General features: G+C 37.7%; 1 protein-coding gene across 2 annotated transcripts in view; it reads right to left on the minus strand.

The window, feature by feature from the left end:
- THADA (THADA armadillo repeat containing) overlaps window positions 1-14,632 on the minus strand; it is a 419,051-nt gene extending 404,419 nt beyond the window's left edge. Inside the window, exons 1-7 of one of the 2 annotated variants that reach the window (XM_031950412.1) lie at window positions 14,323-14,469; window positions 6,060-6,160; window positions 5,416-5,510; window positions 4,046-4,176; window positions 1,440-1,588; window positions 1,287-1,319; window positions 923-971 (exon numbers count right to left, since the gene is read on the minus strand). In XM_031950412.1, coding sequence (XP_031806272.1) covers window positions 923-971; window positions 1,287-1,319; window positions 1,440-1,588; window positions 4,046-4,176; window positions 5,416-5,510; window positions 6,060-6,135 — 533 coding nt within the window. In that variant the 5' untranslated portion in view covers window positions 6,136-6,160; window positions 14,323-14,469. Of the gene's footprint in view, window positions 1-922; window positions 972-1,286; window positions 1,320-1,439; window positions 1,589-4,045; window positions 4,177-5,415; window positions 5,511-6,059; window positions 6,161-14,322 lie in introns of both variants that reach the window. The other variant, XM_031950413.1, reaches the window with a different exon arrangement.
- Between the last annotated feature and the right edge of the window lie 11,358 nt (window positions 14,633-25,990).

Raw genomic sequence — 25,990 nt, forward strand, 5'->3', positions numbered from 1 at the left:
AGTTTTTCTTCTCATAAAGAGGTGCTTTTTGCTACATCTTCATCATTAAAAAGTAAAATCTAATGCAAATTAAATGTTTTTATTTAAATACAAATAAAAAATACTGGGAAACAAACCACAAAGTGGTACATTTATTATCGTTCCCTCTAGAAATAATCATATTCAGATCAAATGACATAATAATTGTAATGCACTTAGCACAAGGCCTGGGATACAGGAAGACTACGTGTTTTTAGGAGGAGGAGGAGGAGGAGAAAGAGAAGTATATCTTCTCAGAAAGATAGGATGCAGCATTTAGCACAGGGCCTGGGATATAGTAAGTGCTATACAAATGTTTTTAGTATACTTATTACTATTACATCTTCACAAAGAGAAAGGATGTAGCCTTTAACCAAAGGCCTGGGATACAGTAAGCACTATGTAGATGTTGTTGTTATTATTATTATTATTAGATGAGAGATAGGATGCCCAATATGCACCAAAATGCCAGGTCCCTGAATGTCACCTGTTTTTGCTTTTGGCAAAAAGTGCTTCACCTTTTTAAATGACATACATGAAATAGCCTAACCACATATCTGTCACTCCTAATGGACTACTGACCACCACCAGGCATAATACTAATGGGATGGGACTTACTATTGTTTTTATATCCCAAATACCAACACACTGTCTGTTATATAGTAAGGCATTAATAAATGCTGATAGAATGAATTATTGTGGAAAAATGTAGGCTATGTAATCATACTACTACAATGTTGAAAAAATATAGAAATTTCTGCTGTAGAGGGGAAATCTGCTTCTCTTTCTGTCTCTTTATGTGTATTTATGTTTGTCTCTCTTATTTTCTCTCTCTTTCACAAACACACACAGAGATATATACACATACACATTAACACAAACACACAGAGAGAATGTATTTTACCTATTTTCTTCTGGTATTTCAACTAGAACCTTCTGTAGAAATTGAAGAACTAAAACAAAAAAAACATGTAATTAAAGAACAGCACTTCTTCCCCATAAGATTAAAAACAGAAAAACAAACCACAAACTAAAAACTACTAACTAAAGTATCCATTTTAGTATATGAAAAATGTCATATTACACATTATCTACTTTTGTACACCTTAGTTTTTATCTCAAAGTACAATTTTTTAGGAAGGAGCAACAAGGGGGACCCTCAGGGTACTAATTCCCCATCCTCTTCTTCATCAGCAATGCTCATATTTTTTATATTTTATTTATTTGCTTAATTTTTTAAACATACAAATTCAGTAACTGGTTCTTACCATCTTTAAACAGGTTCATAACACTTGTCCTACCTGTAGGAAAAATAAGCCCCAACAACCAATATTAGCATATTTTAAATTTCCATTATGAGTTTTAAGATACAAATTGAGAATTGTAGCAACAGAATATGAAAATAATGAATGTCCTCTTACCCAGGTTAAAGTTCTCCATACAGGAGGCAAGATTGTCAACTACTTTCCTATAAGAATACAGGTTAGTAGTTTTCAGCTCTTCTTGAAGACAAGAAGTGAAGCTACATACAGCATCAGCAAAAAATGGTTCAGGGAGGCCATTTAGTGAACTAGAAGGGAAAAAAAAGAAGAACAACAAGAGGAAAAGTCTCAGAACCAAAGACCAGATGAGTCCCTTTAACTGGACTCTACATAACTGAATTGATCACATTACCCTTCTACTCAATGAACTCCACTAGATTCCCCATTTCTTATATGATGAAAGATAAACTTTTAGATTTGGCATTTAAAGCTCTTCAAAACCTGGCCCTTTCCTATTTCCCCAGCTTTGTCATTTATTATTATGTCAATCTCTTTCAGAAGCTCTATAGGCCAGTCATATTATATAACATATATATATATATATATACATACATATATACACATACATATATAACACTATTGCCATATATATATAACATACTATTCATATATAAATATATAATACACTATTGCCATCTCCATGCCTCTAAAATTATAGGTGCCATGTTTGAAATGCTCTTTCTCCTCATCCATACCTTCTGGAATCCCTGGCTTACTTCAAGACTCAACTCAAGCACAAATATCTGCACAGGGTTCTTCCTAGTCTGACCCAGCTTACTAATGCTATCTCTCCCCAAACTACCTCAGGTTCATTTTACATATATTTTAAATGTAGAATCTATTTATATGGATGTTTGGCTATAGAATAAAACCTCCCTCTAGGCAAAAATTGTTTCTCTTTTGACTTTGTATTGTCTAGCATAATACTTTTACACACTAGTAAATTAGTAAAATAATAATATATTACTATTATATGTATTCACTAAATTAGTAAATTGGTAATATAGCAATATGTTACTATTACACGCTAGTAATATAGTAATATACTAGTATATTACACATTAGGTGTCTAATAAATGCTTTTGGATAAGAGGGAAGTTATACAGAAATGGAAAATTCTATAGATATAATCTAAATGGATTTATCCATATAGTGAAACCCTAGGTTATGATTTGAGAATCAGAGTAAAAGATACTCCTCACCTCCAAAACACTGTCCCTATCTAAGTATTTTTGATATCTAAAATCATACTTTTAAAGAGTCATTTCTTAGATTTGCTTTCCCTTAGATATAAGTAATAAATAATATATAAATAATAATAAAAATATACAAAACAAATAATTTCTAGGAAGTACAAAAATGTTATACTGATAGGGAACCAAGTAACATTGGAGCGCCAAAAGGAGATATTGAAGGAAAAAGGGAAAGGACTCAGAAGCTAACAGGAAAGCTACAATAGAAACATCACCCACTTTATCATTTTGCTAAGGACCAGTCTTCATAGAGTCATTTGACTGAGACTCATATCCTTACCATGTCCATATAGGGTTAAGAAAAAACCATCATTTTAAGTCCCAGTCCAATAGCCTAAGAATGCTTTAGTCCAGACAACTAAAATCAAATCACCCTTGGGGGGATATAAGGAAAAGGGAGCTACGTTAATTGGTCCTTTCTTGATCAGAAAATGCACTCCAATATAGATATATACCAATGTCCAGAGGCTCCCACCATTCCTTGGTGCATGACAGTTGAGGGCAACTAAGACACGGATGCCATAATCAGAAAGAGACCTCAGACCTCTCGCTTTACCCCCTCTGCTGATTTGGGAACGTGCCTTATTCTAAGAGGGTTCCCATGATGTCAAAGTGTGCAAGCTCTGGGCTCAGATGCCGAGATGTCACTTGGCAGAGAATCACCGACTGCCCACGGGAGGCTTCCAGCCAGGACCCCACAGAGATCAGAGCAAGAAGCGCTCGCCGCTCAGGGCAACGGCCTTATAAACGCTGGCCCAAAGTTTGAAAAGTCCCCAAAGCAAACAATGTGAAGGTCAAAAGTGAGAACTTTTCTCCTCCTCCTCTGGAAGGGGAAACTACAATTGCCCAGATACCAAGTCAGTTACAATAACATGAGCAAAAACTTGGGAACCCACAGCCCCCACAGTTAGAATAGAGCTCAAAAGACAAAACAGCTGAAGTCCAGCCCTCGAAATGTACAGAGATTAGTCGTCCAGTTCCATTTTGCCAAGGTATTAGGAGACTTTTTCAGAGCTAAAGCCCAGCTAAGAAGCCATTCCCTGGGCTTGGAAGAACAACATCCCTTTGCGCTCATCCTCTTGATGATCTCAGCCACAGCAAAATCCCCCAATTATTTCTGTCACGAAGCCTTGCTGTGGATCACACTTTGTCACAAAGCTGCTATTACCCCTCATTGTAGGGATGCAGCCAGAGTGCGACCGTTGATACTGCGATGTCCCCCACTGCCACTGGGGGCAGGCTCCAACACATGGGTCCCTCACTCTGAAGTTAAACTCCTATTTGATCGCCAACTCTCCTGTCTCGAGCCCGCTCTATTTGGCTCTGGCCATCCAGAGATAAGAGGCTAGTTCCACCTGGTTGACAACTTTATACAGCCAATAATTTATCTTTAAATCTCAGAACACTGTTCTTTTTCAAGTAGGTCATCACTATTAGTTTCTTTTTTCCTACCTTGCCAATACTTTTTTCAAAGGGTTCTTTGGGCCCACAGAAAAATAAATACGTCCTAAAACCTCCAAACAACTCCGAAACATGGGATCACATGCCTGATGTCCATCAATCTTCTGAAGCAAAGGCACAATCTGAGAGAGAGAAAAAGCATCAAGATCAGGGGGAAAATCTGAAAATATCTGGGTAAGAAATTATCTAATTTATCATGATGAGAATCTCCAACCATTCCAAAATCATGGAAATCGTAGTTGTTAAATAGTTTTCCTTTTATTAAGAGTGCTGAATGAAACATCTGTGTAGTGCTAAATGAAAAGATCTAGGATTATAGGATTTAGAGCTAGAAAGATAGGACCTCAGAAAACCTTAAATTTTTCCCTTAAAAAAATAAGGTTTAGCTACACCAATGAGATACCCACATTTCGCTCAAAAGAGAAACCTCAAAATATATTATTGTAACAATTTTTAAAAGTTCAAGAGACATCATTTCTGGATAATTTTATTAATAAGGCCAACATATAAAAAGATAAGTCATTTGGCCATCAGACCAAAGGCAATCAATCAATCATGTTGGTGGGCTTACAATTTATATACTCTATAAAGAGTAGGCAGGTAGTCTATGAAAGGCAAAGAGTGACCTCATGTCCAAAAATATCTCTTTATTCAGACCAGCTGCAATTTTGGACTATCTAGAAAAAGGATCTATCTCCATCCAAGCCTGGATAGAACACAATGGGCTTTCTACCTTAGATTAAATTCCTGGTAAGGCTAAGTGGGGTGTGACCAAGATCAAAGAGAGTTAATTCAATCTCATTATCAGTAATGTCCTTCAAGAAACTGAACTTTTTAAAATTGGGAATTTGGAAGAAGAGCCTGAATCTCTCCAAGATATTGGTTATTAATAATCATTTCTCTCATCATTTAAGTTCAAATGGTAAAAGTTTGTTTCAGGCATAATCTTATGATACTAATCTTAGTATTTTAGATAACATAAAATGTAATTTTTTAAAAATAAGATGGAATGTTAATCCAAACTGGTTTTTCCCCCATTTAAAAAAAAAAAAATCACATTTCATATTCTCCAAAGGCCTGAGAATTGGTCTAACCATCTTCTCTCACTTATAAGTGTATCTTCAGGTGAATTCTAAATGTGATATCCATCACTCATCATTTATGAAATTAATGAAGTAATAACAACTGAAACTACCAGTAAAGTTTCATAGTGACTACAGTATGGATTAGTACTAAGGCGCTTTGGTTCCTTACATAATGGCTTTAGGAGATTCTGAACAAAATCTCTAATTCCTTTTTTTAAAAACTCATAGGATAGTTTTAACTAAGAGATGCCATCTTGGATACCAGTTAAGCCTTACCTGTTTAATACATTGGATTTGGACTAGTCCATCAGTCAGCTGTACACAATGTAACAACAAGGAAGCAAGATTCTCCCCTTCAGCATCTGCAAATGCTAAATAATACATAAAAAAAAAATTCTTCCTGTGACTTCAACAATATGTAAATTATGTTTCAAATCTACTTTTCAAAGAACTAAATATTTAGGAAGTAAAAACATAGGCCTTATTAATCTGTATATAATACTTTTGGGAAAACAATTTGACCTGCATATAAAAAAAGAAAAGACATGACATATAGAGAAAAAAGATAGGAATACACTTCAACAGAACAACAATTAGTATTTATGTAGTACTTAAGAGATTTAGTAAACACTTTTCTTTCAACTACTCTATAAAGTCAGTGGCACAATTATCATTATCCACATTTTACACATAAAATATTTACCCAAAGTAAATGGACTCAGACCCAGATCCTCTTTTTGCAAATCAAGTGGTCTTTCCATTATACCATTCATCATCTTTTTCCTTTTGCTAACATAACACCCAAGTTTGAAAAAACCCCTATAGACTCCCTAGGCATATTAAAAAATGCTTCCAAACTAGGACAGAAGTACATTAAACAAGCATTAAACACAATTAAAAAAAAAAAAAAAAACTCTCACATTTCAACGTTTCAAGTTCCTGGTGACCAACAATCAATGCAGCAACTTGAATATCTTTTTTCTTCTTTAAAACCATTTTGGACAAATTAAAATAATATATACTGTAAGAAAAATGAGAAACAGTTTATTGATGACTGTTAAATGTTGGCTTAATCCAATTTAGCATTTCCACCAAAGCCATTTCTGTCTGTTTCAACATATGGCAACATATGGCATGATTTCACTTAATTTTAAATTATACAATTTAATACCTTGTTAAATTTAGAATCAAGTTCTCCTCCAGTTCAAATTACACAGTTTGCTGGCTTTATGGGAACCATTTTAGTGATGACTTAATAAAGAGTTTTTAAGAGCTTTGCAAAGTACTAAACATATGTTATCTCATTGACTACCCCATGAAAGAGATGGAATTTTGAATATATCTTTGAAGCTGAAGAAGTGATCATCCAAAAGTAAAAATGGAAGTTGGTCTGGAGAAGGTTGGCCAAATGAGGGGAATCAGAACTGAACAGGACCTTCAAGGTTACCTATTCCACCCCCTTCATTTGTTGACTGAAGAAGGAACCACAGTGAGAAATAATTTGTCTAAGGTCACACAAATGGGAATAGAATTGGGATTCAAACTCCAGAGTTGGTTTGGTATTCCAAAATTAGTCCTCAATATGGTATCTGGATTGTTAATGATTCTGACAGGAAAAAAAAAAAATTCCGAGGGCCAAGAGACACTTTCCTGGAAACTCTGAGAGGGTCTGTCCTCTTTGGGGTTTTTCCTGACTAGGGGATACCACTGGCACAAATGGTATCAAACATAGATTCCTGAGGAATGGAAATTCTGTAGCTGAGAATCTGAAAACCCACTGTGAGCATGTTGCTTGTCTTACACAGTGTCTGCAAATGCAGTGGGACCCAACAGATAGTGAGATTCCGGAGGGCAATTAGAAATCATGCTCAGCTGTAGTTAGATACTCAGAGAACCCCAGAATGGAAGGCGACCATCTTGTCTAATCTCTATCTGATAAAAGAGCCTCTGCTAGAAGACCAGCAAGCAGTCATCCAGCACCTGCCTGAAAGCCTTTAAGGATAGGAACCCACTATGACTTAAGGAAGTTTATTCTACTTTCAGTTAATTCTTTCTGTTAGGAAGTTTTTTTAAATATCAAGACAAAATTTACCTCTGAAACTTCTATCCATTGATCCTAGAATAGAACTGAAAAAAAAGCATGATCCCTCCTCCATGGGAGAACCTTTCAGATAATACTACAACACAATTTTTATATCCAGTCTGAACTTTCTCTTGTTCATCCACATCCTCTGTTCCTTCGACCAGACCTGAAATGAAAAGGACTTCTGGATACTCTCTCCAATGTCCTTCCTCATCTGCAGTACCCAAACCTGAACACATTACAAGTGAGGTCTAGGGTGGACAGAATACAGTAGGACGACTGCTTCCCTATTTCTGGAGCCATACCTCTCAATGCAACCCAACATTACAGTCACCTTTTCAGCTATCCAGCATAATGGTGGCTTATTTCAAACTTGCAAGCCACTAAAAGCCCCAGATCTTTGTTATCTAGCATATTGCCTTTTATATTTCATTTGTGACTGTGATTTTTTTAAGTTCAAGTATAAGACCCTACATGTACTTCCACTGAATTTCATATGATTAGTTGCAGCCCTAGTCTGTAACCTATCAAAATCCTTTTGGCTCAGGATGGTAGTTAGCCCTCCTAGTGTTGAATCATCCACAATTAAATGAGTATTCCTTCTGCATCTTTATCCAAATGGAAGATAAAAATGTTACACAGTACAAAACCACGCCCTGGAGATCCCTCCACTGAAGGCCTCCTGACACAAGCTGTTAATAATCATATTTTGAATTCAGCCATTCAATAATCCACCATCCATTAATAACTATCAAAAGCTTTTCTAAAATCTAAATAAACTATATTCACAACAGTCCCCTCCCTACTAATGTATTAACCCTGATAAAAAAGGAAAAGAGTTTGGTCTAAGATGACCCATATGATGAAACCATCACTAGTTCTTTTTAATCATCATTCCCCTTTCTAGATATTCACCAACTTTCTCTTTAATGATCACAATTTTTCTCCCGTTCAATGGCCTATAGTTTGCAGATTCTTCTGTCTTTCCCTTTTTAGGAAACAAGGATCAACATTTGCCCTTCTCCAGTACCATGACTCCTATCTCATTTTTCTAAGATCTTTCAAATATCCCTGAAAGTCATTAGGCAATCATGTGGGCCAGTTCTTTCAGTACTCAAGGTTATGGTGCTTCAGAACCAAGTGATTCAAAGTCATAAGGGGCAATTAGGTGCCTTCTATCTCCTTATTTGTGTTTGTTATATGGACTATCAGCTGCTTGTTAGTCACTTTTTCAATCTCCAGTGTGAAGGTCATTCTTCTTTGCAGAGAAAACTTAAGAAATTAAGCAGCCCAGCCCTCTCTCTGTTGTCCTATGACAGTTAATTGAGCCTGGAACTGAATGGAGATTCAGTAAGCTTTGCCCATTCTAGTCTACAGCCTAAAAAAAGCAGAAAATCTCCTGTCATGACCTACCTTCTTTTGTATTTAATCCCCTAGGCAGAGGAAGCTCTGTATCTCTTGACCCAATTAAGTCTTAAGAACTGTTTCAATATCTTTTCAGGTAAAACTAAGCCAGCCCACTCTAGAGTAGAGCCTTCAGATAATAATGCTCCTAATAAACGGCTTATAAGCTTTTTTTTTTATCTAAGTCATGTTATTGTTGCTTAATCTGTCATTGTTCAGTAGCATTCAACTCTTTTGTGAGCCTATTTTGGGTTTTCTTGGCAAAGACACTGGAATGGTTTGCCATTTCCTTTTTCAGCTCATTTTCAGATGAGAAAACTGAGGCAAACAGGTTTAAATGACTTGCCCAGAGTAACAGCTAAGAAGTGTCTAAAAACAGATTTGAACACTTTACACAGCAACTTCAAGATTATATGATGATCAATCCTGATAGTTGTGGCTCTTCAACAACGAGATGACTCAGGTCAGTTCCAATGGCCTTGTGATGAAGAAAGCCATTTGCACCCAGAGAGAAGACTGTGGGAACTGAGTGTGGATCACAACATAGCATTTTCACTCTTTTTGTTGTTTTGAGCTTTATTGAGCTTTATTTTTTTTTTTTTGATCTGATTTTTTTGTGTGTGTGCAGCATGATAATTGTGGAAATATGTATAGAAGAGTTATATATGTTTAACATATGTTGGATCACTTCCTGTCTAGGGAAGGGAGTGGGGGAAGAGCGAGAAAAAATTAGAACACAAGATTTTGTAAGAGTGAATGTTTAAAATTATCCAAGTAGATATTTTGAAAATAAAAAGCATTTATTTAAAAAAAAAAAAAAAAACGATTTGAACTCAGGAAAAGGAGTCTGATTCTGAGTCTGTTCAATGCATCACCTAGCTGCCCTCTTAGTTGCACACATGGCCTAACTATTAAAGATCATGTATTTTTCATATCTATGTGAAACCATGTAATCAAACAAATGATATGGACAATTATTAAAGATAAATAACTTCAATCACTTGAAATACAAAAGCTTTTAGCACAAACAAAATTAACAAAACTGGGATAAGAAAGAATGCTAATAATATATCAAATATTTCTGATAAGATCCTAAAACCCAAGAATAACAACTAACATAACCATATAAGATCAAATGTCACTCTGTAATAGATGATTGGTCAATCAATATAAGTAAACAATTCTCAAAATAATTGCAAACTATTAAGAATCAATACTATGAAAGAATTCTCCAAGTACTTTAGAGAGATGCAAATGTCCCCAAATTCTGAGGTCATATATAATACCCAACAAATTGGCAAAGTGGAAATCAAAGTTGGAGAGACTATGGAAAGATATGTATGCTAATGAATTGCTAATCAAACTGATGAGGTTTAGATTTGGGGAACCCAAATGAAATTAGGGTTTCTGGTGGTCAGGCAGTTAAATGAGGTCTAGTAGCAGGTTTGAGGTTCAGGGTAGATTTGGCTCCCCTGCACCCCCTTGGGATTCAGCACAAGGTTAGGGAGTTTTGGGGACTCCCTTCTGGCAGCACGGAGGTTCCCTGTAAAGGATTTTACAGACCTAAAAACCTAGATTGATAAAAGAGGTTTATTATGGGGATTGGAAGTAAGGTTAAAGTCTAGTTAAGGAAATAGGTGAGGGTAGAGAGAAGAGGGCACTGGAAACAGTATTCCACTGGGCAGAGTCCCTTGGCATGCCAAGCATAGGGCTGGCATGTTTGGAACCTCTGTCTGCAAAGAGAGGGTTTTAGTTTGGCTCTTTTATAATAGGGGGCTTTGGCTACAAGCTGAAGAGGACTCGTGGGTGGAGTCCCAAGTTGGCTCCTAGCTGGGTTTCAGCTTCTAGGTGTAATTTGAATTGAATTCAGTGGGTTTCAGGACTGAGCCAACCCCATCCAGATGACAAAGATGAAACTGTTTGTCCTTCGGGGTGGGGTCCCTCATTGAGGCAGAGATGAAGGAGATTTTCTCCTTTAAGGATTTTCAGAGTTTTGGGGTCCCTTCTTCAAAACTAAGAATTGGTCAAACATTCTAGAAAGCAATTGGAATTTGCAAAGAAAATGAATAAAATGTTTGACCCAGAGATTTCACAGCTGAATATATTCCCTAAGAGGCAGGAAAAAAGGAGAGAAAGAGAAAGAAGAAAGGAGGGAGGAGGAGATTGAAGAAGAAAGGAAGGGAGGGAGGAAGGAAGGAAGGAAAGAAAGAAAGGAGGAAGGGAGAAAAGGAGGAAGGAAGGAAGGAAGGAAGGAAGGAAGGAAGGAAGGAAGGAAGGAAGGAAGGAAGGAAGGAAGGAAGGAAGGAAAGGAGGGAGGGAGGGAGGAAGGAAGGAAGGAAGGGAGGGAGGGAGGGAAGGAGGAGGGGAGGGAGGGAGGGAGGAAGGAAGGGAGGGAAGGAGGGAAGGAAGGGAGGGAGGAAGGAAGGAAGGAAGGAAGGAAGGAAGGAAGGAAGGAAGGAAGGAAGGAAGGAAGGAAGGAAGGAAGGAAGGAAGGAAGGAAGAAAAAATCAATCTTTCAAAATATTAATGGAAACACTTTTTGTCATGGCAAAGAACTAGGTAATATGCCCATCAACAGGGAAATGGCTAAACAAGTTGTGGCACTTTAATGTAATGAAAAATTACTGTGCTTTAAGAAACAATGCATATGACAGATATAGAGAAGCATGAGAAAACTTATATGCAAATCATTGCAAATGATGCAAATTGAAATAAGCAGAACCAGTTGCTCAATGAGAGCAATAATATAAAATAAAAAGACCTGAATGCTGTGAATTTACAATGATCCAGCTTAGACCCAAAGAAGAGATACTGAAAAGATGGCTCTCCTTTTTTGTTTTAAAGAGATGAGACTATGGGTACATATAATATCAGACTTTTTTTTAATATGTTGGCTATTTTCATTGAATTATTTTTCCTTTTTTTTTTTTTTTGTTATAAAAGATGGTTCTCTAGGAGAGAAAAGTAAATGTAGATAATGTAAAAAAAAAAGATATCAAAATTTTTTTTTAAATCTAAGTGGATTCTCTGTGCTTACACACCAATCTTTTCATCTTCATTGTAACTATTTTCCTTTCAGTCTTCCAGAATATCTATCTTCTTTCCCTCTGGAATTGATTTCCTTTAAAGCATTTTACTCCAAAGGACCCTATATATCTTTTCTGTACTTTCCCAAAATCTTGAGTATGTGTCAGGCCCAAGCTCACCCTCCCTCTGCTTCTCCATCACAAACTCAAGGATGAAATAGTCACTTCCCACTCAATGAGTTCTTTATACTGAGAATAAAATTCAGAACACAGATTAATTAATGTCATTAACACCATTAATGTCACTCAAGATATTATGTGTTCTACTTGTGAAAGAGGAAACTTTCATGATTTTTTGTATAAATGAAATTCCCCATCCCTACAATATCATACATGTATACAGGTTTGTGATTCATTTCTCAAACTCCTGATTTATTTACTTATTTGAGTCTGAATTATACTCGAATGGCAAAATCACTTCTGTTTCTCCCTTCATTGATCATAATCCAATAAACACTTATTTGTGCTAGGTACTGTGCCAAGGATATTCAAAAGACAAAAATCAGTCCTACTCTTCAAGAAGTTCACTATCTAATGGGAGAGGCAATATGCACACAAATATGCTTGTGTAGGCCATGTGTAGGATAAAAGGAAGGGCACTAGGAAAAAAAAAAAAAGAGGAAATGGGAAAAGCTTCCTGTAGAAAGCAGGATTTTAGTTGGGGCTTGGGAGAAGTCCCAGGGAAGAATAGAGGCCCAGAAGAAGAGGGAGAGCATTCCAGGAATGAGAGAGAGTCTAAAATTCCCTCACAAGTTCAACTATCCCTACTTTTACCTGCTAGGTGGCTTAATAAATAGAATTTTGAGGCCGGAGTCAGGAAGAACTGAGTTCTGAGCTGACCTCAGATATTTACTAGCTGTGTGACCCTCAGCAAATCTATTAATCCCATTGGCCTCAGTTTACTCATCTGCAAAATGAGCTGGAGAAAGAAAAGGAAAACTACTCCACTATCTTTGCCAAGAAAACCCCAAATGGGGTCATGAAAGAAAAAAAGAAAAAAAAAACCCAAATGGGGGCACAACTAAAATAATTTAATAATAAAACCATCCCTGAAACTTCACAGGCCCAAGGGCCCTCTCTTTCCTCCTTCCCCCCCATCACTCTCTTATGTGTATAGTCTACTCCTCTAAGGAATGGAAACTCCTTAAAGGCCTTCCTTAATATCCTGGGCTTGCTTAGCAGTTTGCTTATTGATTATGCTTTTATATTCTTTGCTGTATTCCAAGCTCTGCAACATCCACATATCTAAGCTCCGGCTTACTCTTGTTTCTACCTCCACATTTCTCTAGTCAGACACCTTCTCCCTAATCACACAATCATGATCCTTATTTCAGGGCTTCAGCCCTTATCCTGATTTACTGCAATAGTTTCCTAATCAGTCCCAAAATTGTGTCATTCCCCTTTTCAATCAACAGCAATCCACACATTCAAATTGCCTAAGGAATCGATATAAACTCCTAGTGTAGCTTCAGGAAATATCAAAAATGTATAGTTTTTGACAGTTTGCATATCCATCAGTGTTTCAACAAATATTTTTTTTAAAAGACTTGCAATGTGCCAAGCACTATAGTAAGGGCTGATTTTTAAAAAAGGCAAAAAAACGAGATCCATAATGGCAGAAAATGTGCATTATCTAGCAGGGGAAGAGAATATAAAAATAACTTGTGTAAATACAAGATATAGATAGTATATAAGAGGAAGGTAATCTCAGAGAACAAAATAGGAAGGGACCGGGAAGATCTCCTGCAGAGAGACAGGAACTGAGCTGCATCCTGAAATGTCCACAAAATTATATATATATCAGGGAAATTAACAAATACGAGAGTTGAGAGATCATTAATAAGCATGAGGGAGGCAGCTGTAGTATTGTATGTCAGGTTCTGCAAACGGACCGCAACAGAGGGGAAGTAAACCGGAAATAAGGTGAAATGGTCAAATGCATCCTTAGGCTGGTGGGTTTTGACCGCCAGAGAAGCTTGCTGCTTGAGGTTACAGGGAGCCCCTGGAGTTAGTAAGGAGGGGGAGGACGCCCTGGCCAGCCCTCTATTTCACGCAAGGGCGGTTAGGTGGGGAAGCGGGACTTGGAGCTGGGAAGCCTCAATCTTCTTGAGTTCATATCTAGCCTCAGACACCGATGGCTGCGTGACCTTGGGAAAGTTTCCTCCTCAGCAAAACGAACGAGGGAAGGAAATGGAAACTACTCAAATATTGGGTGACTAAGGAGAAGGCTAAACAACAGCCCAATTTTTTCAAACGATGCTTCCTACATCTATTGCTACAGTATATCTAACATAAACGTGTACTGAGGTCCTCCCCAGGGGGTTCAAGGAAACGACAGACGCACGGTCCCCGCCCCAGGAGTCCCAGAGCATCCTCAGCCCTTGCCTCCAAGAAGGTTCGGAAACACGTGGTCGGGAAGATAACAAACACGGAAGAGTCGCCCAGGAGACCAGACAGCCCGGAAGTCACGCGCCCGCCCCGTTCTCGCGATGCTAAGATGCAAGCATTTGGCAAGCCCGCCTCACGCGGCAATTCCTAGTTAACCGGCGGAGGAGCTCCACGGCGGGACAGGAGGGCGCCGGGTGGCCATAGCGTCCCATGCCAGCGTACCTCGTAGTGCTAGGCGTCCGTCTGAAGCGGCGCGGCTGTCTCAATGGGGGCCCACGCGCTTGCCGCCCACGGGGGAGGGGCTCGAGCAGATCCCTTGCGCGCGTGGACGCGTCAGGCCGACCGAGTCCGGCGGGAGGGAGGCGGCTTCGCCGTCACTCTTGACTGACGGAGAGAATAGCCAATCAGGAGTGTGGAATGATCTCCAAACGTCACCAGGAGGCGGGCCCTTTTGCGTAGTTTGTTTGAGGCACCGAATTTAAAGGGGGTAGGGATGGGAGGTCCGAAAGGCAATCCGTTAGGATCCAGTCTGCGCTGGTCTTCGCCTGAATTTGGGGGAATTCTCCTTATCCCTTTATTCGTGGGTCTTTGACTGACCCGTTTTATCCAGTTAAAGTAATTTTGGAATAATCTTATTTTTTTAATTATCATGCTAATCAGCAATCGTGCCAGACCCCAAGGATTCAAAACCAAAAATGAACGTGTGTGTGGACAAATTTGGTAAGGAAACCGTGTAGCTAGAAAGAGCTGTGGTTTTTTTCTTTATAGATAGAATTATTTGTGTTTGGTCTTCTAGCTGACCACTGGCATTAGATCTTGGAATTCATCTTGTTTTGAAGGCGAGTACTCTTCTATCCAAAGAGTGATGGCTTTTTCTGTCATTTACTGTCTGTTGGAATCTTTACAAACTGTTAAGCCATTGGAGTTGATAGAGACAATAATTATCTCATTTGGCATGGTTCAATATGATTGGTTTGATCTTAGAAGGAGATATTTTGGGCCAGAACTTGAAACAAGGTACTAAGTACAAGTGATAGAAACAATGGTTGTGTTCACACCTTTAGAGAGCTCATAAGTATCTAAGTACTCAATGGAGTTCACACGTTGGGGAGATTTCAGGCTTAGTAGGAGATAGCCAAATTCACTCCTCCCTTAGGGCCAGAGAGCATGCTGGGAAATATCCCACAATCCCTCTCTCTCTCCAGAAGTTGGAGTTAACCTTTGGGAGATCATATATATACAGGAAGCTCTTAATGCTGGGGAGAGTTTTTCTTGGGAACATTGACTGGAGTCGGAGAGGAGCACTCTGGAAAGAATTTCTCCAGAACATTGACTGGGGTCGGAGAGGAGCACTCTGGGAAGAAGCCCACAAGCCCCATCTTCGAGGCAAGAGAGATTCATTGCATCTTCTACCTTGGTGCTGGCTGGAGGCTGAAGCAAGCAGAGGCAGAAGCCAAGGACAAAGCTGCAAGAGTCTTGGAACCAAGCAGAGAGACAGGCCTGAGCTAACCGGGCTATATTGAAGGACACAATAAAAGATCTGAACTTTTATCACCTGGCTGTGTTTTGGAAAAAGAACACCACAACTATCAGTTAAAAGTCATAAAAGCAAATCCCTGATCTTCACAATCTCTCTTTTGTCTATTGAAAAAACTCTAAATCCCTAGCCAAAGGCCTCACTCTCCATGATCTGTTCCTTGCCTACCTCTCAAACCACATCCTCTTTTATTCCATTGCATTAACCAATCAGCCCACAGGCATCAAGTATCTACCCCGTGCTAGGCCCCATGTAGGTTCTGAAATACAAAGAGAGAAATCAAGTCCTTTTCCTCAAGGAATTTGTGTTCTGTTAGGGGATACAAGATGTGCACATATAAATAGACATAAAATATATACAAAGCAAATACGAGGTAATAGGTGAAAAGGGATTAGGGGTTGATGGGGGGAGGGGAAGGCCTCAAGTAGGATATGGTGCTTGAACTGAATTTTGAAAAAAGAGAAAGTCCAGGAGTAAGAGTTTTGAGAGAGAATGCACTCTAGATCTGAGAAGAGCATAGGACTTAGAATGTCGTGTGTGTGTGTGTGTGTGTGTGTGTGTGAGGGACCACAAAAGCCAATCTAGCTGCAATGTAGAACATGAAAAGTAAGTTCAAACCTATGTAAAGTACTTTAAATTCCAAATTTGTATTTTATCCTAGAGGCAAAAAGGGAAGCAGTACATCTTTTTAAACAAGAAAATAGCTTAGGTCTGTGCTTTAGGAATATCACTGACTCAACTAACTATAATATTTCCTATTTTTCTAAAGTACTCAATATATACTTACATACTTTTGTTCATTCTGTTTACTTCATACTCCTCACTCTCCTCATCCAAAATCTCTACCTTTTAAAGTCCTACCCCTTAAGGCTTAAGGTCAAATGCCACTTCTTCCATGAGCTCTCCTTCATGTCCAACCTCCCACTTCTCCCACACACACACCAAAGATTTTTTTTTTTTTTTTTTTTTGCACTGAAGGATGGATTCTCTCTAATCTAATCCCTAGCTCTAGGAGCAGTAGAAAAATGTTATCTAGATTCTATTGGCAAATTGAGGCAAGATATATATATATAAAAACAAACAAACTTAAAATCAGTCCCTTCTGTTAGTCTACACAAACATATCTTCCTACAAAATCAAAGTTCCCAGACAACTCCTCCCAAATCCCATCTTTAAGGAGAAGGCCCAAGGCAAACATCTCATCATTTCCCTGCAGGACTTCATTATACTTTATACTTTATGTGTTGTCTTTCTCGGTTTTACTGTAGGCTTCTTGAGGATAGGGATTATCTTGTGCCTTTCTTTGCATCCTCATAACACAGTGTTTTTCCTCTTAGTTCTTCAAGCAGAGTCTGAATTAGCATTTATGGGGGAAGGAGGAAGGGGACAGGCTGTAGTATGAATTCTGGAGGGAAGCAGGTTATAGTAAAGATTTGGGAGGGCAGGTGATAGAGATTGTACTAGATGGCCAACTCTATAGTTCTCTTGGTTCCCCCAGAACAAGGGAATCTCCTGGAGAGCAGGAACTGTTTTGTATGTCTTTATATCTACAGTGGCTAGGCACTTAATACATAGTTTTTTAATGAATGTATTCTATGCTTTCTGATCCCAAAGATCTGGATTTTTGTCACATCCAGTGTTTTGGGATCATTGAAATACTTTCCAGTTTCCCCAGTGTGCTTCATTAATGCAACCCACAGGTATTAAATACCCAATGTGTGCTAGGCATGTGATCCAGCCCTATCTTCTCTTCAATTCTAGATCTGTATGCATCACCCGTCCAAGATTTACACACTGATGCACAAGCTCTTTATCTAGTTTTATAATAGTTTGATATTTTGGTTGCTCCTATATTAGATATTCCATCTACTGTTTCCATGCCTTTTGTACTGGCAGTCCTCTGTGTTTGGAATGCTCCTCTACCTCTGCCTCATAGAATACTTTGTTTCCTTCAAAATTCAGCTAGAACAATTTTCTCTCTAAAGCCTTTATTGATCCCCTGCAGCAGTAGTAATTTGTATTTATTTTTTATAAATCCTTGTATTTATCTTTTATAAATTTTACATATAAGTTAGAATGGAAGTTTCTGAGGGGCAGGGATTATTTCATTTTTGTCTTTGTACCATATACTTAACAAATACTTGTTGATTGAATTTCATGTTATGGGCAAAATTAATTTTTCATCTACTTATTTTATTGCAAGATTCTTATTATCTTAATGAGACACTTGTTAATTTGCATCTGAATCTATGATCCCATTCATGTAGGGAATTCCCAGTGTGGAAACTCCCTCCATCAAATCAGAAGGGTAAGTTTTTCTGTATCTTTTAGTCTTAGAGAGTTGTCTTGTGCACTGAGACTGACCTGCCCAAGGTCACACATCTAAAATAGCTTATAATCAAGACTTGAACCTCTGTCTTCTGAGTCTAAGGCTGACCCTCAATTTGTTATACTATGCTGACTTTCAATGTGTTGTCAGTTATATCAAAATTACTTGGATTTTGTCTACCTTCTGTGAACACTCCATCCCAGTTCAGTCTTTCTAGTATTGGTTGTACCTTTATTCGTAGCCCATGATTCATTAGTAAAAGAGAATATTCCTTGTTGGCCACTGCCACTTCCAGACTTTCTCTCTGCCCCCATAATTCAGTAATCTAAACTTTGAGGCTCATACAGCCCAAATTTATAACCAGTCAAGATTCTGGTAGCTGCTACTCCCAGAACATCCTTCTTCAGAAACTTAGTTCCTTGTTCATAGTCTTTCTCACCACCATACCGTCTGCTTCATACTGAGGAACAGTAGTATACTTCTTTAAGACTCCCCCAAATGCTTTTAATGTTCAAATTCCTCAGTCTACTCAATTCCCATGACCTCCATTCTGCCTCAGCTGTATGCAAAGATGTTTATACCTTTGATCTTGCCCCAAAATTCTCCACTTTCATCTGAAACTCTGTAATCTGATAATAATCTTTTATCATTCCATCTGCCTTACCATCCCTAACTCCATCCTCCTCATCATCTTCCCTTCCATCCCTGAGTGCCTTACCCTAAGGGGTAATGAGGCCATTACACCTACACTGACTACATTCTGTTCCTTTCCCCTTCTCAGCCTTGTAGTGAACCAGTTTGACTATTTTGTCCTGTATACTTGAATGCTTTGTATCCTTATCTTTGATTATCCCCCTATTTTGGATTACTCCCACCACTTGCTGCCTTCACCACTAAACATCCATTGCACTCCACCTTTTTGACATAGAATCTTAGCTGGACCTTCTCACTACAATCCTGCTATATCTCTCCAATTGCTTCACTTTCCAATTGACCCCAGAAATTAGTCCAAACCTTTTCACCCTTACTCAATCTTTGTACGGCACCCTCTTGCCCTACTTCTGCTAAAGACCTTGCCTCACTTCACGGAAACAAATGAGGCCATTCAGAGCCAGATCCCTCTTCCTTCTGATCTCACTACATTCAACTGTCTATCCCATTATCTCTACTCCTTCATCTGTATTTCACATGAAGCGGTAGCCTTTCTTTCCAAGGCAACCCCCCCAAATGCACAACCTTGACCCTAGTCCATCCCATCTCCTCCAACAGACTGTTCCTTTATCATCCTCTCATTAATCTCAAATCTTTCTTCTCTAATAGGCTACTTCATTGCTGTCTATAAAGACTCCCATATTTTCCCCATTCTTTAAAAAAAAAATCCTTATTTTATCTCACTATCCCTGCTCCATATATTGATACTTCTGTTCATGGCTAACTTGAGAAATTCATCTACAAATGATGATTTCATTTCCTCTCCTAACCCTTCAGAAGCCTCTGCAATCTGTCTTTTGGTCTCATCATTCAGCTTAAGGGAATGCAGAGACTCCATACACCGTTCCTCCATTCATATCCAAATCCACTCAGTTCCCCTCTGCAGTATCTTTGTTTTGTGCCCACTGGAACCTCAGTTCTGTTTTTAATAAACACTCCTTCATATTCAACCTGTGCCTTCCTCTCAAAAATTACTTCATTTATAATTTATACATAATTTTCTCTATTCATATGGTTTCCCCAAGGAGAATGTAAATTCCTTGAGAGCAAAAGACTTGTATGTAGGATCAGGTTTTCTTTTTTTGTTCTTAAATATAAGTATGCTTTCCACAATTAAATTCAAAACACTAAGTAGATATTATGTGGCTAGGCCTGAGGTAGTAATGGGGAAATATGACATAGTCTCTGCCCTTATAAGCTTAAAATTTGTTTTGGGAGGCAAGACTAACACATGAAAAAGGAAACAATACAGTGTCATCTAATAAAGTATTTTGGTGGAGCACAGAATGCAAGTACTCTAACAAGAGTGGAAAGAGTAGAAGACCCAGAAGAACTGAGTTCTAGTAACAGCCTTTGCCTCTTGTTGGTTGTGGAGCATTGAATAGATAATTTATACTTTATTAATTTCAACCTCATAACCTACAAAAGGAAAAAATAATATTTGTCCTACTTCAAAAAGTTATTGCAAAGATAAAATGAGACGTCAGCATTCAAATTATTTTAATGAAAAAATATTTATATATATTTATACATCACCATATAGACATGACACATCTTTAAATATACTATTATTCTGTAATACATTATTTCTCCACTAAGTGGTGCCAAAGAACTGGATAATTTTAAACCTTTTAAAAGATATTTGTGACTTTTTCTGGAGAACAATTCAGTAATATGTAGCAAGTTCTATAAAACTGTTCATACTGTTTTTCCTGGCAAATAGGAGTCACTGTTAGGCCTGACTACTCCTGAAAAAAAATCAGAATATCATAGGCTCATAAAAGTTAAAAGGACCTTTAAAACATCTAATCCAAAATCCCTCCCTTATAATAGTTTCAACATTTGGTAAATATTGTGTACTTACAATGTTCAATACACCTGACTAAACTAGTACTGTTGTATCCATGGAAGGTGTTTCTAGACCTATTATTTGAAATAACAAAAAATTAGTAAGAAACCAAAGACTATAGAAACTATAGAGATTGACTTTGCAAAACTATCACATATTGACATGATGGAATATCATTGAGTAAGTTCAATAATTCAATGAGTCTATGATTTCATCAATGTGGGTGTTTCCCCTCTGGTACAGATTACAACACATCCTATCTTCTCATCATATATAATGTGTATCTTTCCATAAATATTCCACAGAGAATCTGCCCAAAATTCCAGAGGCCTCCTTCTTATTCTTTGAATATCGCTAAGGAACCAGTAGAACAGCAGAGCTGTCCTTCCTTCTCAAACCATGACTTTTCTCGTCATACATGTCCCTAATGTCATTGACCCTTTTCTTGACCACAAGTCATTTTTGTTAATATGCTGCTATCTATTTATACCCATCAAACTTCAGGTTAACTGAAAACAATCAGCAAACATCATTAACTATTTATTAAAAATTTATAACTATGCTTTAGGTAAAAAGAGACCCTTTCTCAAGGAGTTTATATTCTAATTGGGAAACAACCCATAAACAACTATAAATTTATAAGGAATATACAGGATAAATGGGGGTAATGTAAGAAAGAAGGCACTCACCAAGAAGGTTGGATATGAACTGAATCTTGAAGGAAGCCTAGAAAGCCAGGGGATAAGGGTGAGAAGGGAGAAGATAACAGGCATGGGAGTCAGCAGTGAAAAGGCATGGAGTCAGGAGATTGTCTTGTTCAAGGAACAGCAACTAAGCCAATATCACAGAACATGTAGAAGAGAATAATGTTAGTTAAGTATAAGGAGACTAGAAAGGAGACAGATTGGGAAAGATTTAAAAACCAAACAGGATTTCATATTTGATCTAAGAGCCAATAGGAAAGTCCCTAGAGTTTATTGGAGGGGGGATGCCAAGAACATGACATGATCAGACCATTTTGACAAGTGAGTGAAAGATGGACTGAGGAGAAGAGAGTCTTGAGATAACCAGTAGACAAGGGTCCAGAAGTGAGATGATGAAGGTCTGCAATTTTGATTCATCTGAGATCATGGTATTCCAGAGATGCAGGAAGAAATTTGGAATCATTGAATCATGGAATCATTGAAAATGTACAATTTGTCAAATCCTCCTTTCCCACTTTCCTGCTCCAATTCAACTTTGAGTCCCATTCATTGCCCATCTATAGGGCCTGTCCTAAATAATAGTTGTCACTTATTGTGATGGCTGCATATTTTAAATTTTAATTTAATTTTTAAAATTAAAATTAAAATTTAATTTTAATTTTAAAATCAGCCGGAGTCAGGAATTCAGGTTAAGGGAAAATCCTCGATCTTTATTCTTTGTGGAGGTGAAGGGGGATAGTGATAAGAATGTGTGTAGCCATCACACGAACCCTGCCAGCAGTCTCTCTGCCTCTCTCTCTGCCGCTATCTCTCCACCCACCAAAATCGTCCCTACGTCATTTCCTATATAACACATCAAAACTTGCACAAAGAGCATATATTAACAGAGTTTGGTCCAATTACTATTTAACCTCATGTGCTTGGGACCTCAGTGCATCAACTTGAGTTTCAGCCCATTACAACTTATCAAATTTATTAAACACCTACAGTGCTTAATACATCTAGGCAGTGAGGATACAATGACAAAAATGATCATTACCATCCAGGAATTTATATTCTATAGGAGATGACTTATACAAGTAGAAATATATAAAATATTTGCAAAATCCAGACAAGGTAATTGTTTAGAAAGAGGGAAGCATTAGCAACTTGGCAGGAGAGGGATCAGGAAAGGCCTCATTTACTAATTAACCTGAGGTGTGAATGCTACTATGAGAGGTAAAGGGGGGCAAGGAATACATCCCAGCCTGTTGAAATGCATTGAGAGGAGGGATGCAATGTTTTCCAGAAGAACAACAAAAAGGCTAATATGATTGGGCTGTAGAATAGAAGTAATGAATAAAGATGTCTGAAATATAGATAGGAGTCAAGTTATGAGGAACTTAAAATTTTAAACAGTTCATATGATCGTAAAGATAATAAAAACTGGGATTTAGGGGGCAGGGGATATGATTAGAATTGTGATTTAGGACAATCACTTCAGTGGCTGTATGAAGGATTTGTTGAAGTAGAGACTAGAAGGAAAATTAGGAGACTTAAAATAGTTCAGACAAGAAGTTGGTCAGTAAATATTAAGTACCTACTGTGTGCTAACCACCGTGCTAGGACATAGAGCAAGAACTCTGTTCTTGAGCTCACAGTATAATGGAGGAGATAGCATGGTACCGACAATATATGAACAAGATGTATACAGAATAAATTGAAAATAATCAACAAAGAGAAAAGTATTAGAATCAAGATGTGATGAGGACCTTAAATAAGGTGCTTAGCCTTAGTTGAAGAAAAGAATGTGAAGTGCTATGGAGAGCTTGCAAAAAAATGAGTACATGATGTAAGGAGAGATACAGAATCAATGATGACTCCTGGTTTTCAAACCTGAGTGATTGGAGGGATACTGGTTCCTTTAACATAAATGGGAAGTTCCAAAGACAAGAGTGTTTGTGGAAAAAGAATGAGGTCCATTTTGAACACATTGAGTTTGAGATGTCTATAGAATAGCCAATCTAAAATGCCTAATAATCAATTGATGTTATGGAATTGGACTTAAGAGAAAACCCTAAATTGGATATATAAAATCTTGGACTCAATTGACAACTTCTTAGATTTTATATATCCAACCTCAGGTTTTCTCTTAAGTCCCAGGCCAAATCAACAGACTAGTGGACATTTCAGACATGTAAACAGCAGGTGGCACTGTAAGGCAAGGTTTGAGAAGAAAGACGCTCTTTTTGCTTCCTTCTCCCACCAGGTAAATGAGACCAACATAGATACTTTCCAGACCACGCTTAGGGGACATGACCTTCCCTTCATCTCCACCTCTATTTTGTTCCTTCTGGGAAAAGGCAGATTATTTCCTAATATTGCTAATATTCAAAGCTATGTCTTCCCAAATCCAAAAAGCCTCTGTCTACTACACCACACTGATTCTCTTTCTACTATTTTAGGAGCTTACAAAAATTATTCTCTAAAAATCATGACTATAAAATTTTCTAATAATTAATTCCCCAGCTGGAGATCTCTGGAATTCTGGACAGCAGCCTGATCCTCTGACCTCATTTTGTTTTCTCTAAACCAGTGACGTATACATTTAAATTATAGACATAAATCACAAAGACATTATGATCAATTGTTTCCTATGAAAAAGTCAAGAGATAGAAACAGATTAGAGAAATAGAAGAAAAAAATTTAACAAAATCTTACATTCTAGTAATGGGCACTGAGAAGGGTTTGGAGGAAATAAACTTCTTATTGCTCTTTAAAGAGACAGATATATTCATCAGTCTCTAGTCTTGGAATCTACATGGCAAACACCTGCAGAGTCTTCTCTCTCTCTCTACAACAAACATTGCTCCACTGACACTGTTACAATTAGCTCTATTCTCTCTGCTACTATCCACTCATCTCTTTTCATAGCTGCCAAAATCCTTCTTTTAAAAACTCCAGGCCTATTAATAATTACTGTATTAAAATGAAAACATCTTAGTATTATTATCAAAGTCACTTTCATCTTGAAGACCATCTAGGATTGTCAATGTCTTGTCCACACTTTAGAAAACTGTTGCTCTAAACCTAAGATGCTATGATCTCTAAAAATCAACAAAAAATGGAATTTTATGCTTGCTCCATTTCCCAACAGTTATGAAAGCGATGATGTGATCCGGCTGCTCAGAATCTGCTAGAAACAAATCATGACAGTACAAAGAGTACTGATTTTGGAGTCAGAAGACATGGCTGGGTTCAAATCCTATTTCTGCCATGTGGTTGGTACCTGTGTAAGGTCCCATCCAGCTCAATTTTAATTACCTTGTGATCCCACTCCTCATTTTGAAGCTGGCATGAGCAAGAGCAAGGTCCATTATGTCTCTTTCAGACTCAATCAAATCCATAAGATCTGTTGGTTTGTAAACAAATTCATGATCAAAAGAAAAGTCTTTTGTCATACCAAGTGTCCTGGTTTTTTACATACCAAATGGCCAAATATAGTGTTCAAAACAAGGGCAATACAGGCATGCCTCACGGGTTTCACTTTATTGAGCTTTGCAGATAGTGTGGACTTTTTGGAGTTTGTTGTTTTAACAGAATGTTTCTGACAACCCTGATTGAAGTAAGTCAGTTACATTTTTCTCCAATAGCATGTCTTATGTCATGTTTCTTTGTCACATTTTGATCATTCTTGCACTATTTTGAACTTGTTCATTATTATCATATCTGTTATAGTGATCTGTTTTCAGTGATGTTACTATTGCAAGTGTTTTGGGGTGTCACAAACTGTGCCCACATAAAATAAGGGACCTAATCAATAAATGTTGTGTATATTCTGACTATTCCCAGACTCTCCCCCTATCCTGGGGTCGGGGTGGGGAGGCAGTTCCATAAGAAGCAACATTATTGAAATTAAGCCAATTAATAACCCTGCAATAACCTCTAAATGTTCAAGTGAAAGGAAGAGTCAATCAGTGTGGCAGATTTCATTGTCTTACTTTAAGAAATTGCCAAAGCCATACCAACCTTCAGCAACCACCAGCCTGATCAATCAGTAGCCATCAATATCGAGGCGAGATTATCCTCTAGCAAAAAGATTACAGCTCACTGAAAGCTCAGGTGATGGTAAGCACTTTTTTAGCAAGAAAGTATTTTAATAAAGGTATGTATATTATTTTAGACATAATGCCATTACGCACTAATTTTTACATGTACTGAAAAACAAAAAATTTCATGTGACTAGCTTTATTCCAAGATTCACTTTCTTGAAGTGGTGTGGAACCAAATCCACAATATCTCCAAGGTTTGCCTGCAGTCTGATTATTATAGTCAGATAACATCTGGCTGAAATGTTCAGTCCTAGGAGCCCCATTTTAAGATGGACATTGACAAATTGGAGCATGTCCTGAGGAGAGCAACCAGGATCAAGAGTGATCTTGAAACCATGTAATACAAGGAATGCTGAAGGAACTAAGGATGTGTAGCCTAGAGAAAATAGCATTTAGAGAAAACATTGATTGCTGTCTTCAGATATCAAAAGTGCTGTCACTTATAAGAAATAATAAAATGATTCTTCGTTGCTTTAGAGGGCAGTATTAGGGCCAATGGTTGTAAGTTAGATAGAAAGTGGAATTGGCTCCATATGAGGGAAAGTTTTCTATTAAGTACAACTGTCTAAAAATGGAAAATTATATGTTAAGTATGAAAAGAAAGTAGGTGTTAATATATGCCTTCTGGGCATAAGTAGCTGCCACCTCAAGGTAAACTTTGAATTAGCT

This window comes from Sarcophilus harrisii, chromosome 2, assembly GCF_902635505.1.
Source record: "Sarcophilus harrisii chromosome 2, mSarHar1.11, whole genome shotgun sequence".
Classification (NCBI taxonomy): Eukaryota; Metazoa; Chordata; class Mammalia; order Dasyuromorphia; family Dasyuridae; genus Sarcophilus; species Sarcophilus harrisii.